The sequence below is a fragment of the Kryptolebias marmoratus genome, linkage group LG1 (assembly GCF_001649575.2).
Source record: "Kryptolebias marmoratus isolate JLee-2015 linkage group LG1, ASM164957v2, whole genome shotgun sequence".
NCBI classification, from domain to species: domain Eukaryota; kingdom Metazoa; phylum Chordata; class Actinopteri; order Cyprinodontiformes; family Rivulidae; genus Kryptolebias; species Kryptolebias marmoratus.
Window position 1 is genome coordinate 13,218,575 of NC_051430.1, and position 21,778 is coordinate 13,240,352.

The 21,778-nt window shown below is 40.2% G+C and overlaps 1 protein-coding gene and 1 long non-coding RNA gene across 3 annotated transcripts in view; one reads left to right on the forward strand and one right to left on the reverse strand.

The window, feature by feature from the left end:
* mfsd3 (major facilitator superfamily domain containing 3) lies at positions 1–21,339 on the reverse strand. Of its 2 annotated transcripts, XM_017417081.3 has the most exons (6): positions 21,216–21,339; positions 19,901–20,721; positions 12,497–12,644; positions 5,830–5,930; positions 4,151–4,260; positions 1–1,962 (listed from the first exon to the last, which is right to left on the reverse strand). In XM_017417081.3, the coding sequence occupies exons 2-6, from the start codon at positions 20,598–20,600 to the stop codon at positions 1,756–1,758; spliced, it is 1,266 nt and encodes a 421-aa protein (XP_017272570.1). In that variant the 5' UTR covers positions 20,601–20,721; positions 21,216–21,339; the 3' UTR covers positions 1–1,755. The 2 variants fall into 2 exon arrangements, with proteins under 2 accessions (XP_017272570.1, XP_037832612.1); XM_037976684.1 differs by lacking the exons at positions 1–1,962; positions 4,151–4,260; positions 5,830–5,930 and adding an exon at positions 5,944–7,074.
* The window catches only part of LOC119617225, an 11,997-nt gene continuing 10,878 nt past the window's right edge, over positions 20,660–21,778 (forward strand). Inside the window, exon 1 of the long non-coding RNA XR_005233447.1 lies at positions 20,660–20,742. This is a non-coding gene — a long non-coding RNA (uncharacterized LOC119617225). The remainder of the gene's footprint in view (positions 20,743–21,778) is intronic.

A 21,778-nucleotide genomic window follows, 5' to 3' on the forward strand; every position in this document is an offset into this window, starting at 1 on the left:
GTTTCAAGTACATCGTCATTAATATTGTGCATTTAACTTTTTATTTTATTTTTTTTTTTAAACAAACACAACAGCTGTACAATGTTAAAATGAAACACATTTTCCCAGTGTCACAGGTCATTCAAGTTTTCTTGAAAACTGAGTTTCTTAATTAGTCTAATCATGAAAAAAGACAAGATGGCACCATGCAGTGTGTAAGGCTGAGGTTGTTCTTCAACATTTGCAGAATTACGTAAAGTAAAGTTTGACTTTGCACGTAAATGGTTCATTACATATATAGAGTAAATGCTTTTCATTCAGGAACTAAACTACTTTTTTTGTTCTCTTTTTACAGAGAAAGCTCCAGCTGCAAACCTACTTTGGTTATTTTATTTTTAATAACACTATGAAGTGATTAGGAAGTACTCTATTTTTGTGCAGCTACTGTATATTCTGTGTATTTGTGTAGTACCATACACTGCTTATACGAGGTAGCAGAAACTTAACATTTATAACTGTAAACCATAAAACCCAAAAGATCGACCAAAACATTCAATAAAATACAGTACAGCATGACAGAACAAATAGCAATATTGCTTTTGGTTACAGCTCTTATTGCTGGCTTATAACTGCATCCAAATGGCTCAGATGACAAAAACAGCTTCAGTTACATTACCTTTTGATTTTAAATACTTTTGAACTTTCTTAATACTAATATATGTCATTGTCAAATGTAATAAATATTATTATTTCATCAGTATAATTACTAATTATGCCAAGTCTTCAATTAGGGATGGGCATTCATTTTCAGACATTTAAAGTCCTCCTAAAATGTGTAAATTTAAAGAAATATTTGTTTACACTTTTAACACCGACATCCAGCGGTGACCGTTTGGTTTAGTTTATTTTGAAAGGATTGTAAAGTGGAAACTGTGTTCACGGGTGAGCTCAGCTTTACGATCAGAATATATGCACCCCCCTCTACGGTGATCCACTGGATCGGTGGAGAGGGGAAATATACAAAGATCTCCAGGCGAGCAGAATTAGCAGAATCACACCTCTCTGTACTCGAAGCCTCCGCTTCATTAGGCATTTCAGCTGCAGGACTTGGGCTGGGGAAACTTCTAATTCACAGCAAATCCCAAAAGCAAAAACATGAAACTAGCAACAGTCCTAAATCTTTTTTCTGCCTTTAAACTCACTGCCGTTGTGCTCAAACTTATTGTGCTATATTAATTAGTCCTGCTTGAGTAAAGGACAAAATAAGCACACGTCGTGAGAAGCATGAATTGATGCAAGTTGGTCTTATGTTTGAAGCATTGGCTGATAGGTGGATGGGTTAAATATTCAATAAAAGGGTAAATAATTACCAACAAATAAGAAGTGTGTTTTTGCTTAAAATGCCCATCCCTATCCTCAACACTTAACGCAGCTTTATTCAAGATGCTAATCTTTTTTTTAATATAGCTGTAAGACTCATCACTTAAATTCACATTTTAAGACTTTTTGTGAAACTTTAAAAACCAAAAAAAAAGGCCAAAACTGCCAGCAAGTTGATATAAAACAAAAGCACACTCTGTAATAGAGTACTGAAAAGCATGGCACACTTCTTCTTTATTCAAGATCTTTTGAGTCACATTAATGAAATAAAATTATGTTGCGTTTAATGTGACACAAGAATCTAACTTTGCTGTTCCTGAATAGTCGAACTCCAAACATTTGATCATGTTTTATTCAGCAGTACTTGCCCTATATCAGGACTTTTAGGCCTGATGGTCATTTGGGCTGTTCTTTGAGCTGATGCTCCCTGAGAGCACCAGTGAAGGTGGCGGTCCACACGTGCAGCGCCGTTCCAGCAGACAGGGTGAGGAAGAAGAGGAAGGCTACCTGGAAACCGAACCAGTCCACCAACACCCCGGCAAAAGCGCTGAACACCAGCTTCCCCAGAACCTCCAGAGTCGCCAGGAAACTGTAGTGGGTGGCCTGAAAGGAGAGCGACAACAGACTGTTACCGATGACGGGGGGGGAAAAAAGAGGAGGAAAAATAATGACAGGAGAGATTAAAAGGTAAAAAAATGAGGGTTGAGAAAAGAAAATGGGAAAGCTGTGACAATAGAAATAAAATACATTGTGTGTGTAGAGAGAGAGAGAGGAGGATAACAGGATAAATCTTCTTAAAAAACAATTTGCCACAACAGACAAACAATGAGGATCTGGCGTATTTGAAGTCTAAAAGCTCTAAATTCACAGGGGCAGAGCAGGAAAGCAGAACACTAAAAACCTGGTAGGTGAACCATGAGATCATAGTCAGAGAGGATGTAAAGAAACCGGACGAAGAGGAGTATCTGATCTCAGCCTTTAGGCTTTTAGGATGGAGTGAGAGAGGGAGGAGACAGATTATCTAATCCCTCTCCTCCCTCTTCATTAACACCACATTCACCAAGTAACTCAAACAAACACAGAAGCTCTGAACAAATTTAAGATTCTTTTATTCTTACTCCAACTCAATCTTAGCACATACAGTATAACCATAAACTTCTTTTGTTTTTTAGCACTGTGAAGAAATTATTTTTAAAAGAGTCTGAATTAACCAATCACTGTTCTGCATTTCAAATAAAAGTTAAAAATATATCCTAAACTTCCTTTTGGTAGTAAGACAGATTTGTTGGTTTAAATGCACCGTGTAAACAAGTGTGAACATTGTGTTCCTTCACGACAGATTCATTTTTACAACATTGATATCAATTTATTAGCAGAATAAAAACCGAGCTGCAACAATAACACAAGTAGGCTGTGGTTGTTTGACTTATTTTCTTTTTTTTTTAGCAAAAGAAGAAACTTTCCTACAGTGTTCGAGTGTCCCTGATGTGAGGATCTGCTGCTCGTCTCGGTCATGTTTTGTACACTGTGTTCTTTTTGTATGGAGCGACTGGTCAGGTGAAACAAAACAAAAAGGTTTCACTATTGTCACTGAAATAAAAAAATAATCAGTGTAATAATCAATACAATCAGTAATCTGTTATTCAAATCAACTTATTTATATAAAGTCAGCTCGAAACATCTCCCAAGGTGTTTACACAAAAAAATAAATAAAGTTCAAATCTGATTACATACAGCCCAATATCGTCAGATAACCATGTGCTGAACCGGCAAATTAAAACCGAACAAAGTGAATTAAGACGAGAACAGAACATCTCTCAGGACTAAGTGGGTGCTAAAGAGCTCGGTGACTTCTGTGGCCGAGGCCTGCAGGAGCTCGAAGAGCCTGTGTGACCACAGCTAAGTGGAGTGGCTTTATTCTGAGCAACTTGTTTAACAGATTTGGTTTCTTTCTCCTGGGTATCGTTAACAAGCACTCACACGATCAGCTTTCTGTTACTGGATAGCGCTACTTTCAATAACACGCACATATGCACACAACAGGCGCAGGCAAGCTGATGCTCCTCCTGTGCGTGCACACAGATTCACACACAGGCAGCAATAAGAAAAAAAAACAAAAAACATAAAAACTCAAAAGGAACTCGTAAAATAACGTCCGTTCTCGTATTTGTACTTGCAATCGTTTTCTTGTATTATTTATTTTAGTTCGTGTGAGAACATCTGTGTAGGAGCCTGCAGATTTGTTTTCTGGCCTTCTTTCACATGTTGGGACTCGCACCAATTTAAGTTATAATTTGTCACCTTCGGAGACTGACTGAATGACGTCTGAATAGCTGCGTGAACGACGATCACCTCCAGGCAATGATGGCCCAGTTACAACAAGGACAAAAAGGGGTTATGTCAAACAGGAGAAATTAAGAGAGAAGAGGAAACAGTTGGAGTGGAAAAAAAACTGTGTTTTGAGGATTACTGTACAGAATGGGGTGGAGGGGGGGGGGCACAGTGAGGTTGCTGGAGATACAAAGCCAGCATGGGGGGACAAAAATAAAAAGGAAAACGGTGAATAGAAAATGTGTCTGCTTATCACTGAGACTTTCTCAGTGGAAACAGCTGATAAGAAGTGACACGTAGAGGTAAAGGTGACAGTAGATTGTCATCTGTTAAGCTGCAGGATGTGACCCAACACCACTGAACGCCGTAATTACAAGAAGAAGTTATCAATATGTTATATAACAGGAGCCCCTGCATCCGGAATGAGCCTGCTGGTAGGGATGATTGAAGTCTTTGTTACCTGAATGCTTTCCTCTGCCCTCTGAGTGCAATGCATCATAGTGGTGAAGGTGAGTGTGGTGATGAGACCACCCAGGAAGTGCTGAACACTCATGCTCAGAACCGCCATACCTGAAGAAGCACACACACACACACACAGGGCAAAGTGAATCAAAACCCACCACAAAACATCCTGCGTCCAACGGCAGTGAAACACCAGCCAACACGAGTGATTCTTTTTCTGACAGAATTTTAAAAAAAAAAAAAGGAAAAAAACACGACTGTTTTAGAGTGTTGTCTGCTTTTCCGACGCTTTGCAGCACTTTCTGTTGAAGTCAAAGCGAAGAGACAAAGCAGCAGGAAAAGGTAAGCTGCTGAAGTGCCTCCCGCCCCACATCTCCAAAACACATGTAGTGTTATCCTCGGAGGGGAAGAGGCAGAGCGGAGTTAGCGGGGAAACACAGAGGAACCACAGAGCCTTTCTGTCTCCGCTCCCACGAACACTGAATTATTCACTCAAGCCGCCAGAGTTTTTGCCGAATAAGATTCTTCAGTCAGCGACACAATGCTGGTGGAGTCACACAGATCCACCGCCTGATCAGACTGCAAGAGTGGGAAGCGGAGCGTTATCATGTAATATTGAAAATCTGAAACTGAATGTTTTTCCGCTTTCTTTCTTTCTCTCTCTCTTTGTTATGGAGGGGGAAGAGGCTTCAACTTTCAGTTTGAGAGGTTTTAAGAGACATCTCTGACGGATGACTGATGTGAATGTGAAGCCCTAACACTGCAAGACTGGCAGCGTGGTGGAAGTCGACATTTAAAGCCAAATGGCTCTCTGAAGAGAGACCCCTCCTGTTCAAAAATGTCCACTGCATCATTCGCATATCTGGGTTTTATCATTTAAATGCTAAACGTCTTGATTAAGGGTTTGTACTCGAGTTGTTAATGCTTGTACAGTGATCAAAACGAGCCTAAAATCACCGGCTCATCTGGCTTTTCTTATAATATAAGGCTAAGATGGAGCAGGAATAAAATGTCTGCACTCCTTGTGGTTAACTGTATGCATTTATGTGTTATAAATAATACCCCAATGCAGAAACACACCAGCAAATCAAGTGTTGGTCTTACAACTGTTTCAACGCGACACTCTTCAGAGGATATAGTTTTGTTCTACTTTAAGGCACAGCAGCTTAATGTCAGTGCTAACTTTGCTGCGCTCCACAGTTTACCTCTTATATTTATGCTCTATTGTACAATTTACTATGCTCATTTTATATGTTAACACAACTTCCTGTGGTCTATGGTATGTTTTAGTTTAAACAGATACAATTTCAGTACCAAAGTCTTCTTTTCCAACGTGTTGTTGAGGCTCTTGTCTTTGCAGATGATTTTGGAGACATAGTGGGACACAGGGCTTCATTCCCCTCCCTTCCATGAGTAAATTTACTCTGAACTCAAGATTTTCAGAAGATCTTAAAATCATTTCATATTTATTTAGATAAGGCTCTTTCAACAATGGCCACATAAACTAAAGCTTATGGAGTACTTGTGTTCTTCCTGTAAAAAAAAAAAAAAGTGTGTATTCACACTAGATAAACTGTCACATTTATCACCTAAAACAATCACTTCACACGCACTTGTATGGCCTCCTTCTGTTTTTATTTCACGGAAATAAAACCCGTTGCACGTCCCGTTTCTCACCTTTCATGAGCGGTGAGGGTTCCAGTACGGTGAGCAGGGAACTTTGGAAGACCATGCTGATGGTTCGCAACACAAACACGCGTCTCATCAGAGCCCCGATGCTGAGGAAAGAGCAGCGAAAACACACCGAGATGTCAGAGAGATGACGGCTAACTTTTTAGCTACAAGTAGATCTGTGAGCAGCGTGTTGCATGGCAATCACATTTATTCTGAATTTCTTCTCGTGTAACACACAATTACACTAATGCACACATACAGGGGGGACACACATTTACATGAAAGCATGTGCGTAAGTCAACAAGTCCCCAGACACTAATTGATTCCCTGTTAGTGCAAAGAAATCATCCCCCTGTGGGTTTGGTTCATGACGTAATCAATAACCTAAGGAGATCCCCAGCATGAGAAAGATAATTAATCACTGGTAACATACATACAAACACACAAATACACACACATGAACTCACAGTGTTGTGTGACAACAGGGATTAACAATGCCAATCACACAGAGGATACCTGCCACTCAAAGGACGGCGTGTGTTTGTTTATGTTTTTTTGCATGTAATTATTTATGTGTAAAAAACGTTGTAAGGAAGAAGAGCCACAAAGCAGAATCTGATTTGGGAGGATACGTGCGCCGAATGCAAACAGCTTGCCGTGGCTTTAATCCTTTTTCCGTTTTTTTTTTTTTTACTTATTACAGTTTTTGTAATAAGAAAACATTTGATTCAGTTTCCTAGCGATTCTGCTCATTTTTCATTCCCCCTGCCCCGCCTCTCGCCGAGTCTCGACTCGAAGTCCAGCCTTTTCTTACCTCCTGACTGGAAAACCAAACCTGCACCATTCACATGCTAAAGACATTCCTCCAGCTGCTTCTTTTTACCTCCTTTCTCAATGATAGCCTTTCATATCATGCTTTCTCAAGAGAGGCCGAGGTCTCTTTTCTCTCTCTCTCTCTTTCTCTGTGTGTGTGTGTGTGTGTGTGTGTGTGTGTGTGTGTGTGTGTGTGTGTGTGTGTGTGTGTGTGTGTGAAAGTAAACCTGCCTGGCTGCTACCTCACACAGGACAGGTCCAGATGAGAATAGGTTTCTTCTCAGGTTGCCGGTGGTGGTTCTAAAAGGGGGGTTACTCACTGACCACTCAGCCGTTTCTGATGGCGGAGGGGATAAACCTTCCAACTGGGCTTTTAGACGTGGGACAGCAGCCTGCTGGACAGCCCTTCCTCTGTGACTGTGTGTGAATGTGTGACTGATAAGAAGGAAGGAAGAAAAAGTGTTCAACTGGCACGGAAAGGTGGGTGCAATTTAAAAAAAACAACAACAAAAAACTGCAGGTTTCAGAATTTAAAGCACACTTGTACTTTTGAAAAAAAAATAAATAAAAAAAATAAAACAAGCTGGCACAGGACTTTGTCACTGAAACCAAATCTAGTCTTTCACTGCAGAAAAACAAGTGTCACATTTCCTTTTTCCTCTTTCTGCCCAAGTAATTCAGGTCTTAACTAAATGTTTTTGTCTCCATCTCACACACAACAAACTACATTCGAACCCTTAAAAGTGAGCACATACAATTATGGTGTGATATAAACTAAAAAATAAGAGTGAATTGTGTAAATGTAACCTGCTGGAAACATCTATCCTGTAAACATTTAGAAAGAGTAAAAATACACACTTCCTCTTCTTCATGAAGATAGTAGTAAAGTGTGCCGTATGTTACAACTGTTGAATCATTACATCTGCCGATATACAGAAACTATTTTAGCATAAGAGTTTGGAAACTCTGAAAACAAACTCATCAACACTGAGTTATCAGCAGTACGCTCCGCAAACAGAAGCTCCATTCCGTTCAAAAATTTATGTTTGCCAAACTACTGAAGATACAAGCTTTTCTGCTTGATGTTTTTACCTATAATTCAGTTTGGTTTACTTATATAGCACCAGTTCAGTAGAAAAGACATCCTAGGGCACTATTCAAAGAGACAGCAAGTTCAGTCTAAGATCATCTTACAGTTGAAGCTGTTTTGGTCAAACCTTGAAAGTGAAGTTATGCGTAATATTGCGATATCATCCAGTTATTATTTCCTGAAAGTTTCATTAAAATCCCACTTAATGTTCATGAGATATTTTGCCAACAGACAAAGAGAGTTGACTACAAAATCTATACAAAGATTCTTAGCGCTCAGAATACTACCACGCCAAATTTAAGGTCAATATTTGTAAAATTGGATGACTTTTTGTGTTTTAAGGTCAGCTGGCTGTAGCAGCCATTTTGAATTGAGTTGACTCCCATGATTACTTTCTGTCCAGAAGTTTACGAAATATTTTGACATCAAAATATTTGTATTTTGATATCCCCCCCAAAAAAATCCCAAACTCTAACCTATGAGACTGCATCAAGGATCGGCTCTGAGCCCCTTCTTGTTTGCTCTGGTGATGGACAGACTAACAGATGAGGTCAGGCAGAAATCCCCATGGACTATGATGTTTGCAGATGACATTGTGATCTGTGGTGAACACAGGGAACAGGTGGAAGAGAACTTGGTGGAGGCGAGACTTGAAAGACGAGGGATGAAAGTCAGCCATAGCAAGACAGAGTCTATGTGTGTGAATGAGAGGGAGGCAGGTGGGACAGTGAGGCTACAAGGAGCAGAGGTCACAAAGGTGCAGGAGTTCAAGTACTTACGGTCTACTCTCCAGGAAAACAGGGAGTATAGTAAAGAGGTGAAGAAGAGAGTCCAGACAGGATGGAGAAAAGTTTCAGGAGGGATTTGTGACAAAAGGGTGTCAACAAAGGTCAAAGGAAAGGTTTACAAGACAGTGATGAGAGCAGCCATGTAGTATGGTTTGGAGACAGTGGGACGGACAAAAAGACAGGAGACAGAACTGGAAGTGGCAGAGCTGAAGATGTTGAGGTTCTCCTTGGGAGGGACGAGGATGGACAGGATTAGGAATGAGGACATCAGAGGTACAGCACAGGTTGAAGGACTGGGAGATAAAGTTAGAGAGGCCAGACTGAGATGGTTTGGACATGTGCAGAGGAGGGACAGTGGGTATATTGGTAGAAGGATGTTAGAGAGGCAGCTGCCAGGAAAAAGACAAAGAGGAGATATACAGGTGCTGGTCATAAAATTAGAATATCATGAAAAAGTAGATTGATTTCAGTAATTCCATTTAAAAAGTGAAACTTGTATATTATATTCATACATTACATACAAACTCATATATTTCAAATGTTTATTTCGTTTAATTTTGATGATTACAAATGACAACAAATGAAAACAAATGAGGACGCAGAAGACAGAGTTAAGGGGAGGATGACTCGCTGTGGAGACCCCTGAAAAGGGAACAGCCAAAAGAAAAAGATGAAGTGGTGATAAACTGATAAAACTAAACACTACAGACTATCTTTGGTTCTTCAGCAGGAAGGCACGCTAGGATGTTACAGCTTTAAGCTTTTTCTGACTTTAGTGGTGTGTGAACATTTTACCGCCCTTTACAGGTGAGATGGAGACAGCGTAAAAGATCAAAAGCCAAAGTATCACAATAACATCTTTTGAAAGCACTTTAGCCTTTAGAAAAGTTTGGCCTTTGGAGAGTTCCTCTGTGTTTATTAGTGTTTCTTCACTAAAAGGAAAGAACCAAACAGTCTGACATCAGAGGGATTAAAGAACAAAGACCTGGGCAAGCTAGCACACACATCCAATACTGACACAGAAACCAAGACGTGAAAAAGACACCTTACCTCTCCGTTACCAAACAATGAAACATACTAGATCTGCTGACTCATGATCTCTCCATGTAGTTGGGTGCGTAACTGGCTAAACAGTAAATAATCTTCGCTGTATAGATCAAATGAGGGTACGTATTGTTAGAAACATAACAATGCATGGAATGTAAACTAACAGGGCATTCACCATAAAGGTATTGTTGTTATTCTGTTTCAATTATGTCACCCTGGTTATAGGAAGAGCTGTGATATAATGTGATCCTATTATCTGCAGACATTAAGCAACTGTAAAATAACAATTTAGAAGTCCCTATAACTTTAACTGAATACAATGCTGCGGTCTAGTGATCCTGAGGCTGCAGGTTGGAGTCCAGGTTGCGTCAGGAAGGGCACATGGCTTAAAACAATCGCCATATCTGTTGTGCGAGTTGGCTTGCTGTGGCGACCCCTGAAGAAGGGAGCAGCCAGACCTTCTACCTTCTTAAGTGCAGGTTTTAGAGGAGGTCACTCTAGAAAATCTTTGATTACCAAAAAAAAACAAAACTTTAAATAAAGGCAGGACAGTGGGGCAGTGGTTAAAGCCACTACCTCACAGATGGAAGGTCACAGGATCGCCTCCTGGCTGGGGCCTTTCTGGGTGGAGTTTGAATATTCTCCCATGTGCATGTGTGGGTTTTCTCCAGGTACTCTGATTTCCTCCCACTGACGAAAAACATCCACGTTAGGTTAACTGGTAACTCTAAATTGTCCCTTGGTGAGAGTGTGACTGGTTGTTTGTCTCATTTGTCTGCATGCGTCCCTGTGATGGATTGGGGACCTGTTCAGAGTGTCCCTCGCCTCTCGCACTAAATTAGTCTGTAGGACTCATTAACATTCTCCGTAAAACGCTCTCAGATATAAACCTTTTGATCAATTCATAATTTATGCCCAAAATAGTAAAAAGGTACTAGTTATGTAGTACTACTTGAAAGACAAAAAAATGTATTTACCAGGTAAAGGAAAAAGGCCCGTTGTTTTCATAAATTTAGTGTGACATGCATTTTCCAACAAAGGTTTACGTTCATGGATTCAGTTTTAAATCAAATGTCTTATTGATTCTGGTTACATTGTTGGTTACTATAAATTGTGGGGCACAGATATTGAAATTAATATGTCAACACTTTTAATTTAGATACATAAAAATTTCAATACAAAAAAATTCAATTTTGTTTTTCTCAAAAATAATCTGTCACAATAAAACATTTTCAATTTCAACTTTAGCGTAGTTGTAAAAAGACAATTAGTATTTGTATTGTAAAGGAGGTGAAATAAGCTTTAAAAATCTAAATAATTATATATACACAATGCTTTAAAGTTTACTTACTTAAAGCCATTGCAACATAATGATCAGACAGTCTAGTGTATGAGTATTAATCTGAAAAAGTGACACTTGCATTCAGCTGGCTGTCTTTGAAAACTCTGAGGAGTGTGTGCATGATTTTTATTACGTGTGTTTTGTGTGCACAAGAGTGTGTGTAAAGGATTTGCTGCTCATGCTGTTCTCACACCACACGCCACACAGGGGGTCCCTGAGCTCTCAAACACGACAATGTTTACTTAAATTACTGTACACACACTGGCAGACAGACAAAGACACACAATCCAGTGAAGGGTTGGGGAAAAAAAAAAAAAAAAAACGGTGAAGGAAATATCTGCATGATGAACAGGGGAAGACGATCATGACTTCAGCGTCTGATAGGATGAGAGGACAGTTCTCTGTGCAGTGGACGCAGCTTCATCAATCATCTTATTTTCTTTTACAGAGAGCAGGAGGTCGAGCTGAGGTGTTTTCCTGTCAGTCTATACCAGGGGGTCTTTCACTTTATTGTCAAAGATCCAAATCTGATTTCTAGATTTCTCAAACAACTAGCATTAGGCCAATCTTTTCGATTGAATTTGAATTTTAAAAAGAAGCTTGTGAATAAGACCCCCACCACCCCAAACCTGTCAACCTTCAGGGAAACAGAATCAGTTTTAAATAATCAAAAAACATCAGACAGTCTTTCCTTATTTTATCAGTTGAACAGAATGATTTAGGTAAAATATTGATTTATTTTTCCATTATGCGGTTGTCAAAAGAACAGCTGAAAAAATCTAATATATAATGGGTAGTAGGAAATTTTTCTGTTTCCTGCCTTTAATGACAATAAAACACAGAGCTGCTATAAATGTAGTTTGTTACAAAGATCTCCTTCTTCGTCATGATGATGATGGTGCTTATGATGATGTTTTGATGTGGAACATTGTGGAGCTCTGTTCGTGGATATTTAAGGTCTGCTCTGTTGATAGTTTTGCTCCAAAATATGTTGTTTGTAACATTTAACTCCAGCGAATATTGTGTTTTATGTAAATAGATGCACTGAAAGTCATTTAATATAATCTATATTTATAATAAAGATGGCAGACATAATGCTAAAACAAACAAAAAAATAAAACACTACTTTTTTTTTTATTTCATTTGATTTGGATGGAACTGTCTTCACTTGAAAAAAAAACAAAACAATCAACCTCTTCGATTGTCATTGTATAATCTGACACTGGCTGAGGAGGGTACAGTGTGGGCGACAAAATAATGTGTGTGACATAGAATACAGTTTTGAAAACCATGCACACAAAAAAAGTGATTTTAAAAAAATTGGCGGTGCAAAAGGCGGCTTCACGTATCACCGGCCGCTTGGTCAGAAACACTCAGAATTCAATGAAACTGCAGAGGAAAATTTGTCTACTTTCTTGCAGTTTTGAGTCATTAACTGGTCTCCAACATTTGCAGCCCAGCGAGATACCGCCGATATAAAATAAATGTAGACATTTTGACATGATTTGAAAGCATTTACTTTCATAACCAGATTTTCGGCACAGAAATAAATAAATAAAAATATAAAAAAACAGAGAAAGTGAAGAATACCTAAACTGTGCGAGCAGGAGGCCTCCCAGAGATGAACCACAGATAGAAAAGCCCATGGCGACAACACCGTTCCAGAAGCTGAGCTCCCTGGCTGTCATGTGGTGATCCAGGAGGAAAAGAGGAAACATGGTTACTGCTCCCTGCTCTCCTGTACACAGAGCGGAACAAGGCAGAGAAAATCAGAGACACACGGGGAGGAAGTAAAAACATTAACAATGATCATTTAAAAAGGATGACTGAGAAAAGAAAACAGGAGTTGTAGCACCGCATATGATGGAGATAAAATCTGAAGTACAATCAGTACACTCGGTGTTACATGTACTACATGTTTCTGACTAAGCAATGCTATTTCTCATCTACAGCAAACATGTCACAGTCGAGTACAACGAGGCTGTTGCATCAAACTGTTTAACCTGCGAACCTGAACAACATGGCTTTCCTGAGATGACGACTGCAGGATTAAATGAAGCACACAGACACACAGCGTACCTAGGCCTATTCCTGGAAAGTGTCAATAATAGATGCCTAACAAGAAAAAGAATACCCTCAGTCACTTTATCAAACATGGGCCTAGCACTTTTCCTAAAGCACAAAAAAGGAAAACACAACAAAAACACAAAAACTTCCAGAGATAAAACAGACCTCACAAAGACCTTTCAGTCAAAATAAAAAGTTTCTGTCAGACGGTGAGACTTTCTCTGTGTGGCGTTGAGTGTGGGGGTAATGTTCTGCGGAACATTACAGTAAAATATTCAGTGGTGCCGACTACACAGCATTATTATATTAATGGAGACTGACTTCAGAAAGACAGTGGGACCAAGGAGCTGCGTGAGTGACAGCTTGGCTCCCAGACTGCTGTCAAAGACGACGCAACACAACCGACGACTCACTCACTCAGTCAGCCAGGAGACAAACAAAAATAGAGAAAGAGAAGGGGAAAAAAAAAGACAGATGAAACAGACTCCCAGTGATAGGGAGTGCGGCAGCAGAATTAGAGTGTCACCGCTGTAACAGTGGTGTGACAACCTTGCAGAAACCTGGGGAGGAAATGTGGATTATCTGTGTAGCGAACGCTCGTCTGTCACTCATGTGTTACTGCAGGCACATTACACATGCTCAACATACAGACGGGACTGACTGTGCCATAAAGTCTGTCATGAATGTTAATTTAGCCAATCAGATAGGACATTTACGTTATGACAGAACGATGTGTTTTGTTTTATCTTTTAGATAAAGGAAGAGACAAAGCAAAAGACAGAGAAAAGCTGCCATCCCTGCAAGTCTACACAGATCTTCCTCATCACTGAGCAGTCTGCAGTTGAGTCTACAGCTGGGGAATGGGCAAAAAAAAAAATTGTCTGATAAACAACTGACTTTGGTATTGGTTCGAGTTTATGTTGCAAATTTAACTGGAAGCAGCTACAACCTTTAACACGTAAGTTAGCATACCAAACCAGATGTCTGTAAGAGGAGTCCAGCATAAACCAGCATTTGTAGAAAAGAAAAATGTGCCATGCATTAAAAAACAAAAACATCATTACACCCAAATGAAATACAGTGCAACTCATCTACCAGTCGAGACTGAACTGGCACTCATAATAATTACTGGGGTTTTTAAAGCAAAAAACAAACGTTTGCTGGTTTCAGCTTCATACATGTGAGGATTTGTTCATTTTTGTGCCGTATCTAAAAGCAAAGCTGAGCTCCTCTTGAGCTTCTAAAACAAGCAACCCATGTCGGCTCCCATTCAAGAACTGGGGCGGGGGTTCTGTAAATCTGGAAGTTAGGAAAATAATTGCTTGCTTTACATCCGAGTTCATATTGATCAGCCCTAAAATTAGAACACGTGAATACTATTTATCTAAAAAAAAAATGACATGCTGATTTGATTTCCCATAAACCCAACTGCATCACTAAGAAATAATTAACAATTATTTGTGCAAATCTCATAGTTTATCTGAGGAAATGATCCATCAAGGCCAATAAACAGCTTTTTGTACTGATTTTCTATAGCGAGGATGTGCAAACAAACAGTAAGGCTATTTGTTGGTATATGTGACAGTAGATGATTATGACATAAAACATTTATTACCATTAATCTAAAAGAGCTCAGTGGGTGCTACACCGACCTCTGTGTATTATTCCCTCTTTAATCTCTGTCATCCTCGGTGCTAAACTGTTCTGAGTTGCTTCAAATGTGCAGAAACTATATTCGTCACAAGAAAACAAACACTGGCAGCAGCGGTACCCACGATGCCCGGGTTGTTTACCCGGGAATCTGTGATGTCTGTCTGTTGTTTAGCTCAACGCTCAGGGCTTTCACAGTCCTGCCTTCAACTAATTATTTCTTTACAGAGGGGGGTTGTGGAGGGATGTACAGACAAAACCGGGCTGATTATTATTTTCTATAAATATTCTCAAAGCAACAATTGTCTATTTTAGCAGAGATTTCATTAGGCACAAACAAAGATTTACCAAAGTAAGGGGAAAAAAACAAAAAAGAAGAGAGTGAAACAAGGAGGGAGGGGTGTGGGTTAAAGAAAAACAAAAGTGTGTTTTAAAAATGAACAAATACAAAAATAAAGTAATTAAAGGATAACAAAAGTAAAGCAAGCAACAACAGAACTATTAGGACAAAAGAGTGTAGAAAAAAACAGATCTAGTAGACTAAATGAGAATCATACAGTCATAAATAGAAGGATGTGAAGTAAACATGACGCAAGAGACAGGACAGCAGTCATGGATGAAGACGGCTGCAGACGGGGGGGAGAGGGGCAGGCGAACACTGTTGGGAGGTTAGTGAAGAGGAAACAGAGGAAGGGTGGCAGGTTGAAAGAAAACTGTGTTTACAGACAGCACAGGAGGACAAAACTAATATTGAGGAGGACGAAAAACCTCCGGGGAGGTGACATTTTATTTATCCTGGTTACTCAAAAACCTTCGTGATGATGACTGGAACTGCACTTTAAAGTTTCACGACAAGTCAAGATGCTTTCAGCCCTTAGAGTATTGTGGCTGGCTATTAATTCAAACGCCTATTCGCTTTTTATACAGCGATCAGAAATTTACTGGTGATTAAGAAACGGGTGATTTCAAACATAATAAGATGAGAGACAGAATAAAAACAAAAACGGGTCCGTACGGTCAGTACTGTAGTATCAAAAAGCATCATAAAAGAAAAATAGAACACCTTAAATATTAGATATTACAAACCATCATGTCAAACAAAATTACAGTAGAATTGAAATAATATCACATACCAGCACAGTTAGTAGCCATGTCTTCATAATATCATATTCCCCATCTGATCTTATCTTATCAGCAACTGAAGGTGGTCCCTGTCTACCTGCATATTACGTATTACATTTTCAACTCAGTCCATCCACAGTGTAACTAATTTCAGGGCATTTCACAGAGTAAACATTGGGCAGGTGGTCTGAAGTGCGCAGGAGTGGGATCACTGAAGGATAAACTTCAGGGTGTGAGGTCGAGGAGGACAGCAGTGAGAGCCTGACACCTGAGCAGCCGCCCAAACAAAAGAGCTGTCAGAGCAGGACAGATCGCCGAGGACACAGAGTCACCCTGCAGGAGAACATCATCGCTTCGCGGGAAAAACAGCGTAAACGGAGACAGCTTCACGGATACTACATGTTTGAGAGCAAGACGACGCACGCACGTACATTCAAAATGAACACGAGGACGCACACAAAGACAAGTACTTTCATTCAGTTAGTCGGGTTCACTGAAGACAGGAACAAACAGTCCTGTCTTGTCCACATGCAGTTCCTCTATCTCCAATACCTGGACAAAATAGGTCCATGCAGAATAATGCACTTGTCAAGAAGTTCTCTCAGGTGCAATGGGTTCTTAAACTCAAAGACAGAGGGTAAACTCCATCTAAACTAAGCCAGGTGGGCTACTGTATTGTTTAGATATTTATTTATTTTACAAATGATTAAAATTTAATTCTCAGCCAAGGTACCTAGTTGTTCAGTACCTTCAGTTTTCTTACAGGCAGATCAGCTGATGGATGCAAATGATTTACAGTTTTCTATCATTAAGGACATCAGATCATATTTTCCCACATAGGCACTCAAAAATAACAGAGACAAATTTGCAAAACACACAGACTCTGTGAAGTTATGTTTTAAGTTAAAACATTTTTGCGTCAATCTTAGTTATTTTTTTAGTCTAGCTCGTCATGTAAGATCTATGTGTTGAATATACTGGACTGAACCTGTGGACATCTAGAACGATCGTGTGAATTAGCAGGAATAAATTATTTCACTACCATTTCCCTTTTGCTCGTTGTTTCTCCTAAGGCACCATGTGGTGGCTGTTTATTAATTCATCCTCGACTTCAGCCTCTCCCCCCCTACGCTCCTCTTTTTCCCTCTCGGAAAAATACTCTAAACTCTCTCCCCCAACTTGCTAAAACAAATGCAGTATGGCACAATACATTCCACTGTATCAAATATTTCTTTTCTTTGGTTTTTTTTTTTGTTTTTTTTGAGTTTTTCTTGAAATCTCTGAGGCATTGATTAAAGTGTGGATATTCTGGAGGTCGTAGTTGATGCCTCACAATGCAGGGAGCTTCTGATACGTTGCTTATGGTGTTTAAAAAGCAACATTTACAAGCAGTTATGAGAGCAGTCTTTTTGAGAGAGAAACGTAATAGCCGGTGTGTTTAAAATAAACTTTGCTTTTTATATCTATCCATCCATGCATACACCTGCCTGCCTCTCTAAAGAAAGTCAGACTTCTTATTAGGTCTCATTCCCCATCAATATTGTCTCAGTATGCGCACTTGTACCAAAAGTATGTAGATGTAAATTAAAATGAAGAAGAACTGAGATTTAAAAAAGGAAAATTCAATCACATTCAAGTAAATTGCTAATGTTTTCATAAAATAATGTGTCCCAACCTGTTCTACTGTACTGCTTTCATAAACTGAAGTAATAAGGAGGAATGTTTCTTTAGCTGCAAACGTCTGGAGTTTTATCCTTCGCATGAGCAGGAGCTTGTTCTACAACGACCCCCAAAACTTGACACACTGGGCACAAATTTTAAAAGTTATTTAGACAGGCACAGAGTTCACTAAAGATTACAGTGAACTCGTCTTTAGTTTGCCTTCTTGAACCACTCACAGCTCCTTATCAGCATTTATACCCAGAATAAAGTGGTTTCTGTAGTTACAGTTTATCTACGTTTAAATTAGTAAACTTTCAGCTGTTCTTCAACGGCGCATAAATTTCCTCTCTCTGACATTTCGACGACTACTTTATGAAAGAAACTTAAAAACTTCATATAGATTGGGTCACAGATTACCTCTCTAAGTACATTTTGGGGATACGGTATAAAAATGGGATTTATTTGCAGCTCCAAGCCACCATTGTTTGCTTCTTTCCTGGCTTGTTTCCCAATTTTTTTCTGCCCCCCCCCTCCACCCGGTCATCCCCCCCATGTCTACCCAGACAGTTCACCCATCATGCCCGTGGCCTCAGATTGCACAGGGGTCACAGTTTAGACACAAGGCCGCCAGTGATTGGCCACAGTGTTGGACTAGGCGGAAACTCAGAGTTCATTAGGGATAGATGAGAAAGAGGGGGATGTTGTGCTCATGTGAGTATGCAAAGTGGTGGTGGTGGTGAGGGGGGTTCAGACAGACAGATTACCAGTCTCAAACAAACATATCCACATACCCCTTGAACAAAAACAATACCGTCTCACATTGGCAATTATGCCGGGACATCCAAGCTTAATCTAAAAAAAAAAAAAAAAAAAAGATACACAACCTTTGTTTGTAGCTACAAAAGTGGAAACATGTGAAAAAAGCACAGTGGGGAAATCTAACAAGTGACCTGCCTGTTAATAAAGAGATCAATCGTGGCACTGGAAACATTAAGAGTAATAATTGTTGTGATCGTGAGAATCCACAAATAATGTGTGTGTATGTGTGTGAGCTCGTGTGACAGGGAGAGTGTTGGTGGGGGGAGGCTCCCTAGACAGATTAGGGGGTCCAGCCAGCCCTCATATTTTGTCTAGTAGTGTCGTCTGCTGGGGATTATCCGATTACTGAACCACTCTTAACACTCACAAATAAATAAATAAAACACACCCTGATACACTCTGTTTAAAAACAAAGGCGTATACATTCATGCGCACACACAAGCAAGTAACATGCAAATATGAGCAGACAATTATATTCCCACCACCCACGTACACGTAAACACACATCAGCGGGATGCACTGTCTTCCATTTCGGTTTCTTAACACGACAGACACAAAGACGCTCTAATCCTTACATAATCCCCTTCTGCTACCAAAAACCAAAACTCCGGTCATATTAACTCTCGCTACCACACGCCTAAAAGCTCGACTACTTCAGGAATACTTTAAAATTCAGCTTTGTGTTGTACCTAACATGTTCTCAATCAAAATGTCAGGATGCATCCAAACTAACTTTGCGTTCAATTTCAGTACATTTTTACTTGTGTAACAGCAACCTTAAAAAAAATAAACTTAGCGTGTAATTCTGTGTGTGCATTCAAGTACATTTCAAAAAAATGTACTTGAACAATTACTTCTTTCACACTTTTCTCGATACAGTAAGCAGAGCGGTGTGTTTAGACACTGAAGAAACACCAACAGTGACATCTAGTGGTGATTTCAAGATCCAACAACGACAGAAGTTTTGTAGGGAGACAAAAGAAAGTTCTTTCACTGTGGTTCAAATTTTCAGTCAAATGTCCAAACAAGTTCATTAGAACTTACTTCTAAATGCCTGAATAGAAGGAAGAAAACTGGACTGTGTTTGTTGGTTCTTGATTAGGTTCTGAACTAAAGAAGCCTTTTGGAGAACAGTAAAATTATTCAGAAGAGGCAGAAGAGGAAGTCCTGCTATCTAATACTCGAGCACCAAGAACACCATGACCTGAAAGACTGAGAGTCAACACCAACATTTAAAGGTTGTTTTCCACATACATTTAAAAAGTGGTTAAATAGAATAATTTGTTGTGTATTTAGTCACTGATGTGAAGATAACGCTATCAATTTTAAGGCTGATTTATTTCAGATTCATCTGTGAAATACGATCCAACATCTCTGTTTGTACCAAAGTTAGACACAGATTAATTATTACTGTAAAGATCCACTCGTTGACCTCCCACCCTGCTCACAAAGTCAAACTTTCTTTGTGTACGATGTTTTTGTTGTACATACAATATAAAGTTTGTTGATCAAAGTATCTGATGACCATTTATTCTTTTTATGACATCTGAAAGCCTAAACAATTATTAAAGCTACCATCTGTACGGTGACATCAGGAAAGACAAATATATACCTTTAGTCACCACATTTCAGGAGTGTTTTAATTTAAAGTGTTCACATGTCATTCAGACTTACCCAGTTTGTATGTGAGCACATACAGGATTGTCCAAGGTGTGCCAGGAACTGCCAGCAGCTTCCTCCATACCTTCCACGGTCTCACAACCTCAGCTCCCTGCCCACCCCTCCTGCTCCCGTCTGCCTGCTGGCCCCTGATGCTCTCATCGTCCAGCACCGGGGCCCCCCACACAAACAGAGCCACGCCTGCATACACAAACGTCAGCAGCATAAACATCCAACCCCATCCGGCCACATCGATCACAGCCAGGAGCCCCCCTCCAGCAAACACTGATCCAGCCTTGTAGCCTACGACTTGGGCGGTGTTGCCCAGCCCCAGTTCTCCGCGCCCTTTCAGTAACCCCACTGCAGCTCCGTCCACAGCAATGTCCTGAACAGAGGCCAAGGTGTTCATGGCCAACAGAGTTCCAGCTACTCCCCAGACATGTGCTTCTGGGGCCAGGGCAGCGCTGGACAGACATGTCAGAGCAAGCCCAGACACCGTCCCCACCAGCCAGCGGCGCTTAGTCCCAAGTCTGTCCACCAGCGGGGCCCAGAGCACCTTGAGCACCCAGGGAAAGTAGAGGATCTTGGTGAAACCAATGCGGGTGAGGGAGTGACCAGCTCCACGCAGGTAGACCGGAAGCAGAGAAGACTGGAGACCGTAGGGGATGCCCTGGACAAAGTACAGCAGGCCCAAGAAGACAAGTTTGTCATTCATGGTCTTCTTCCAAAAGTAGCTCTCTGGTTGAGCAGACCCTGCAGTGGTCCATGGGTCAGGTCACTGGCAATATTTGTGGGCGGATTTTAAACGAACTGCTTGATCCAGATTCACTGACAGCCTTGAAATACAAGAAACAGAGGTGAGAAAACCAAAGTCAGTGAGGATGAACTTATAACCTAGTAGTACGGGTACTTCTACGCCTACATGTAGGTTAGCAGCCTTATAAGGCTGGCACCTTATTGCTGTTTTACTGCTTCTCTGCCCAGCTCAGTTACCTGTAACATTACCCCGGCTAGCAAAGGCCCTTTAAGTCAAACGCTGTTTTATATCGTTTAATATTTACTGCTACACATGCATTTTCACAGTTTCATTTGTGTCTTTGCATCAGCACAGCGGACAGTTTGCAGCCGTTAGTTGTCAAACGGCTGCTCCGTTAGGGGAGCTAGCTCTCGACCATGCTAAGAGCAGGAAACAAATAGTTTAAAAATACACTCATATGGCATGTCAGCCTTCTCTGAGGTGCTGTTGCAACAGGAAAGTAATAAAGAGTAGTTCGACACAGGCTGTGAGAGACATTTGTGTTCAAAAATGCAGAAAGGAAAGTAGATTTACCCGGCGGTCAGCTAACTCGCAGTGCCCTCGGTTTGTTGACAGTTGTGAACTGGGTGGACTGGAGCTGTGATGTTGCCAGGTTTGTTTGTGGGCGACAATCCCTCCTTTTTGCACCTAGCGAGCGTTCTTCTTCGTGATTTTTACAGCAGCTGGCACCTTTAAGAGTTACAATACTGCCATCTTGTGGACTTCTCCAAAATCCCCTTTTTTTTGTCTAAATAGACCCGTTCTTACTAACAACTTTGCCCACTTTCATAGCTGTCTAGTTTTTCAATTTTCTCCTTCTCACCCTCTCTTCATTCTAATGAGCCCCTCTAATATTTCCTGCTAAATAATCTACTGTTTTTGGTTGCTGGTATAAAAATATTTAAAAAGGTTGACAAACCAGATGCATATTGTCATAATACTCTACATTGGCCCTAAAGTAAGAAATACATTTCAAGTTCCTGACTTTCATACTTGCCTTCTTGATGTCCCCTCGTCAGCTGTCCTCTCTAAATTTTATATTCTACATTGAGATGAGCGTACGTCCTTGTATTTTACACACTGATTTCAGTACAGCT

Bases quoted from the DNA above. Each gene is read 5' to 3' on its own strand.
- mfsd3 (XM_017417081.3), bottom strand. From the start codon at position 20,600: ATGAATGACAAACTTGTCTTCTTGGGCCTGCTGTACTTTGTCCAGGGC. The intron at 5,931-12,496 runs GTATTCTTCACT...CTCTTTCCTCAG, and splicing joins CTCCTGCTCGCACAGTTTAG to CATCGGGGCTCTGATGAGAC. The intron at 4,261-5,829 runs GTGAGAAACGGG...GTGCTTCTTCAG, and splicing joins ACCCTCACCGCTCATGAAAG to GTATGGCGGTTCTGAGCATG.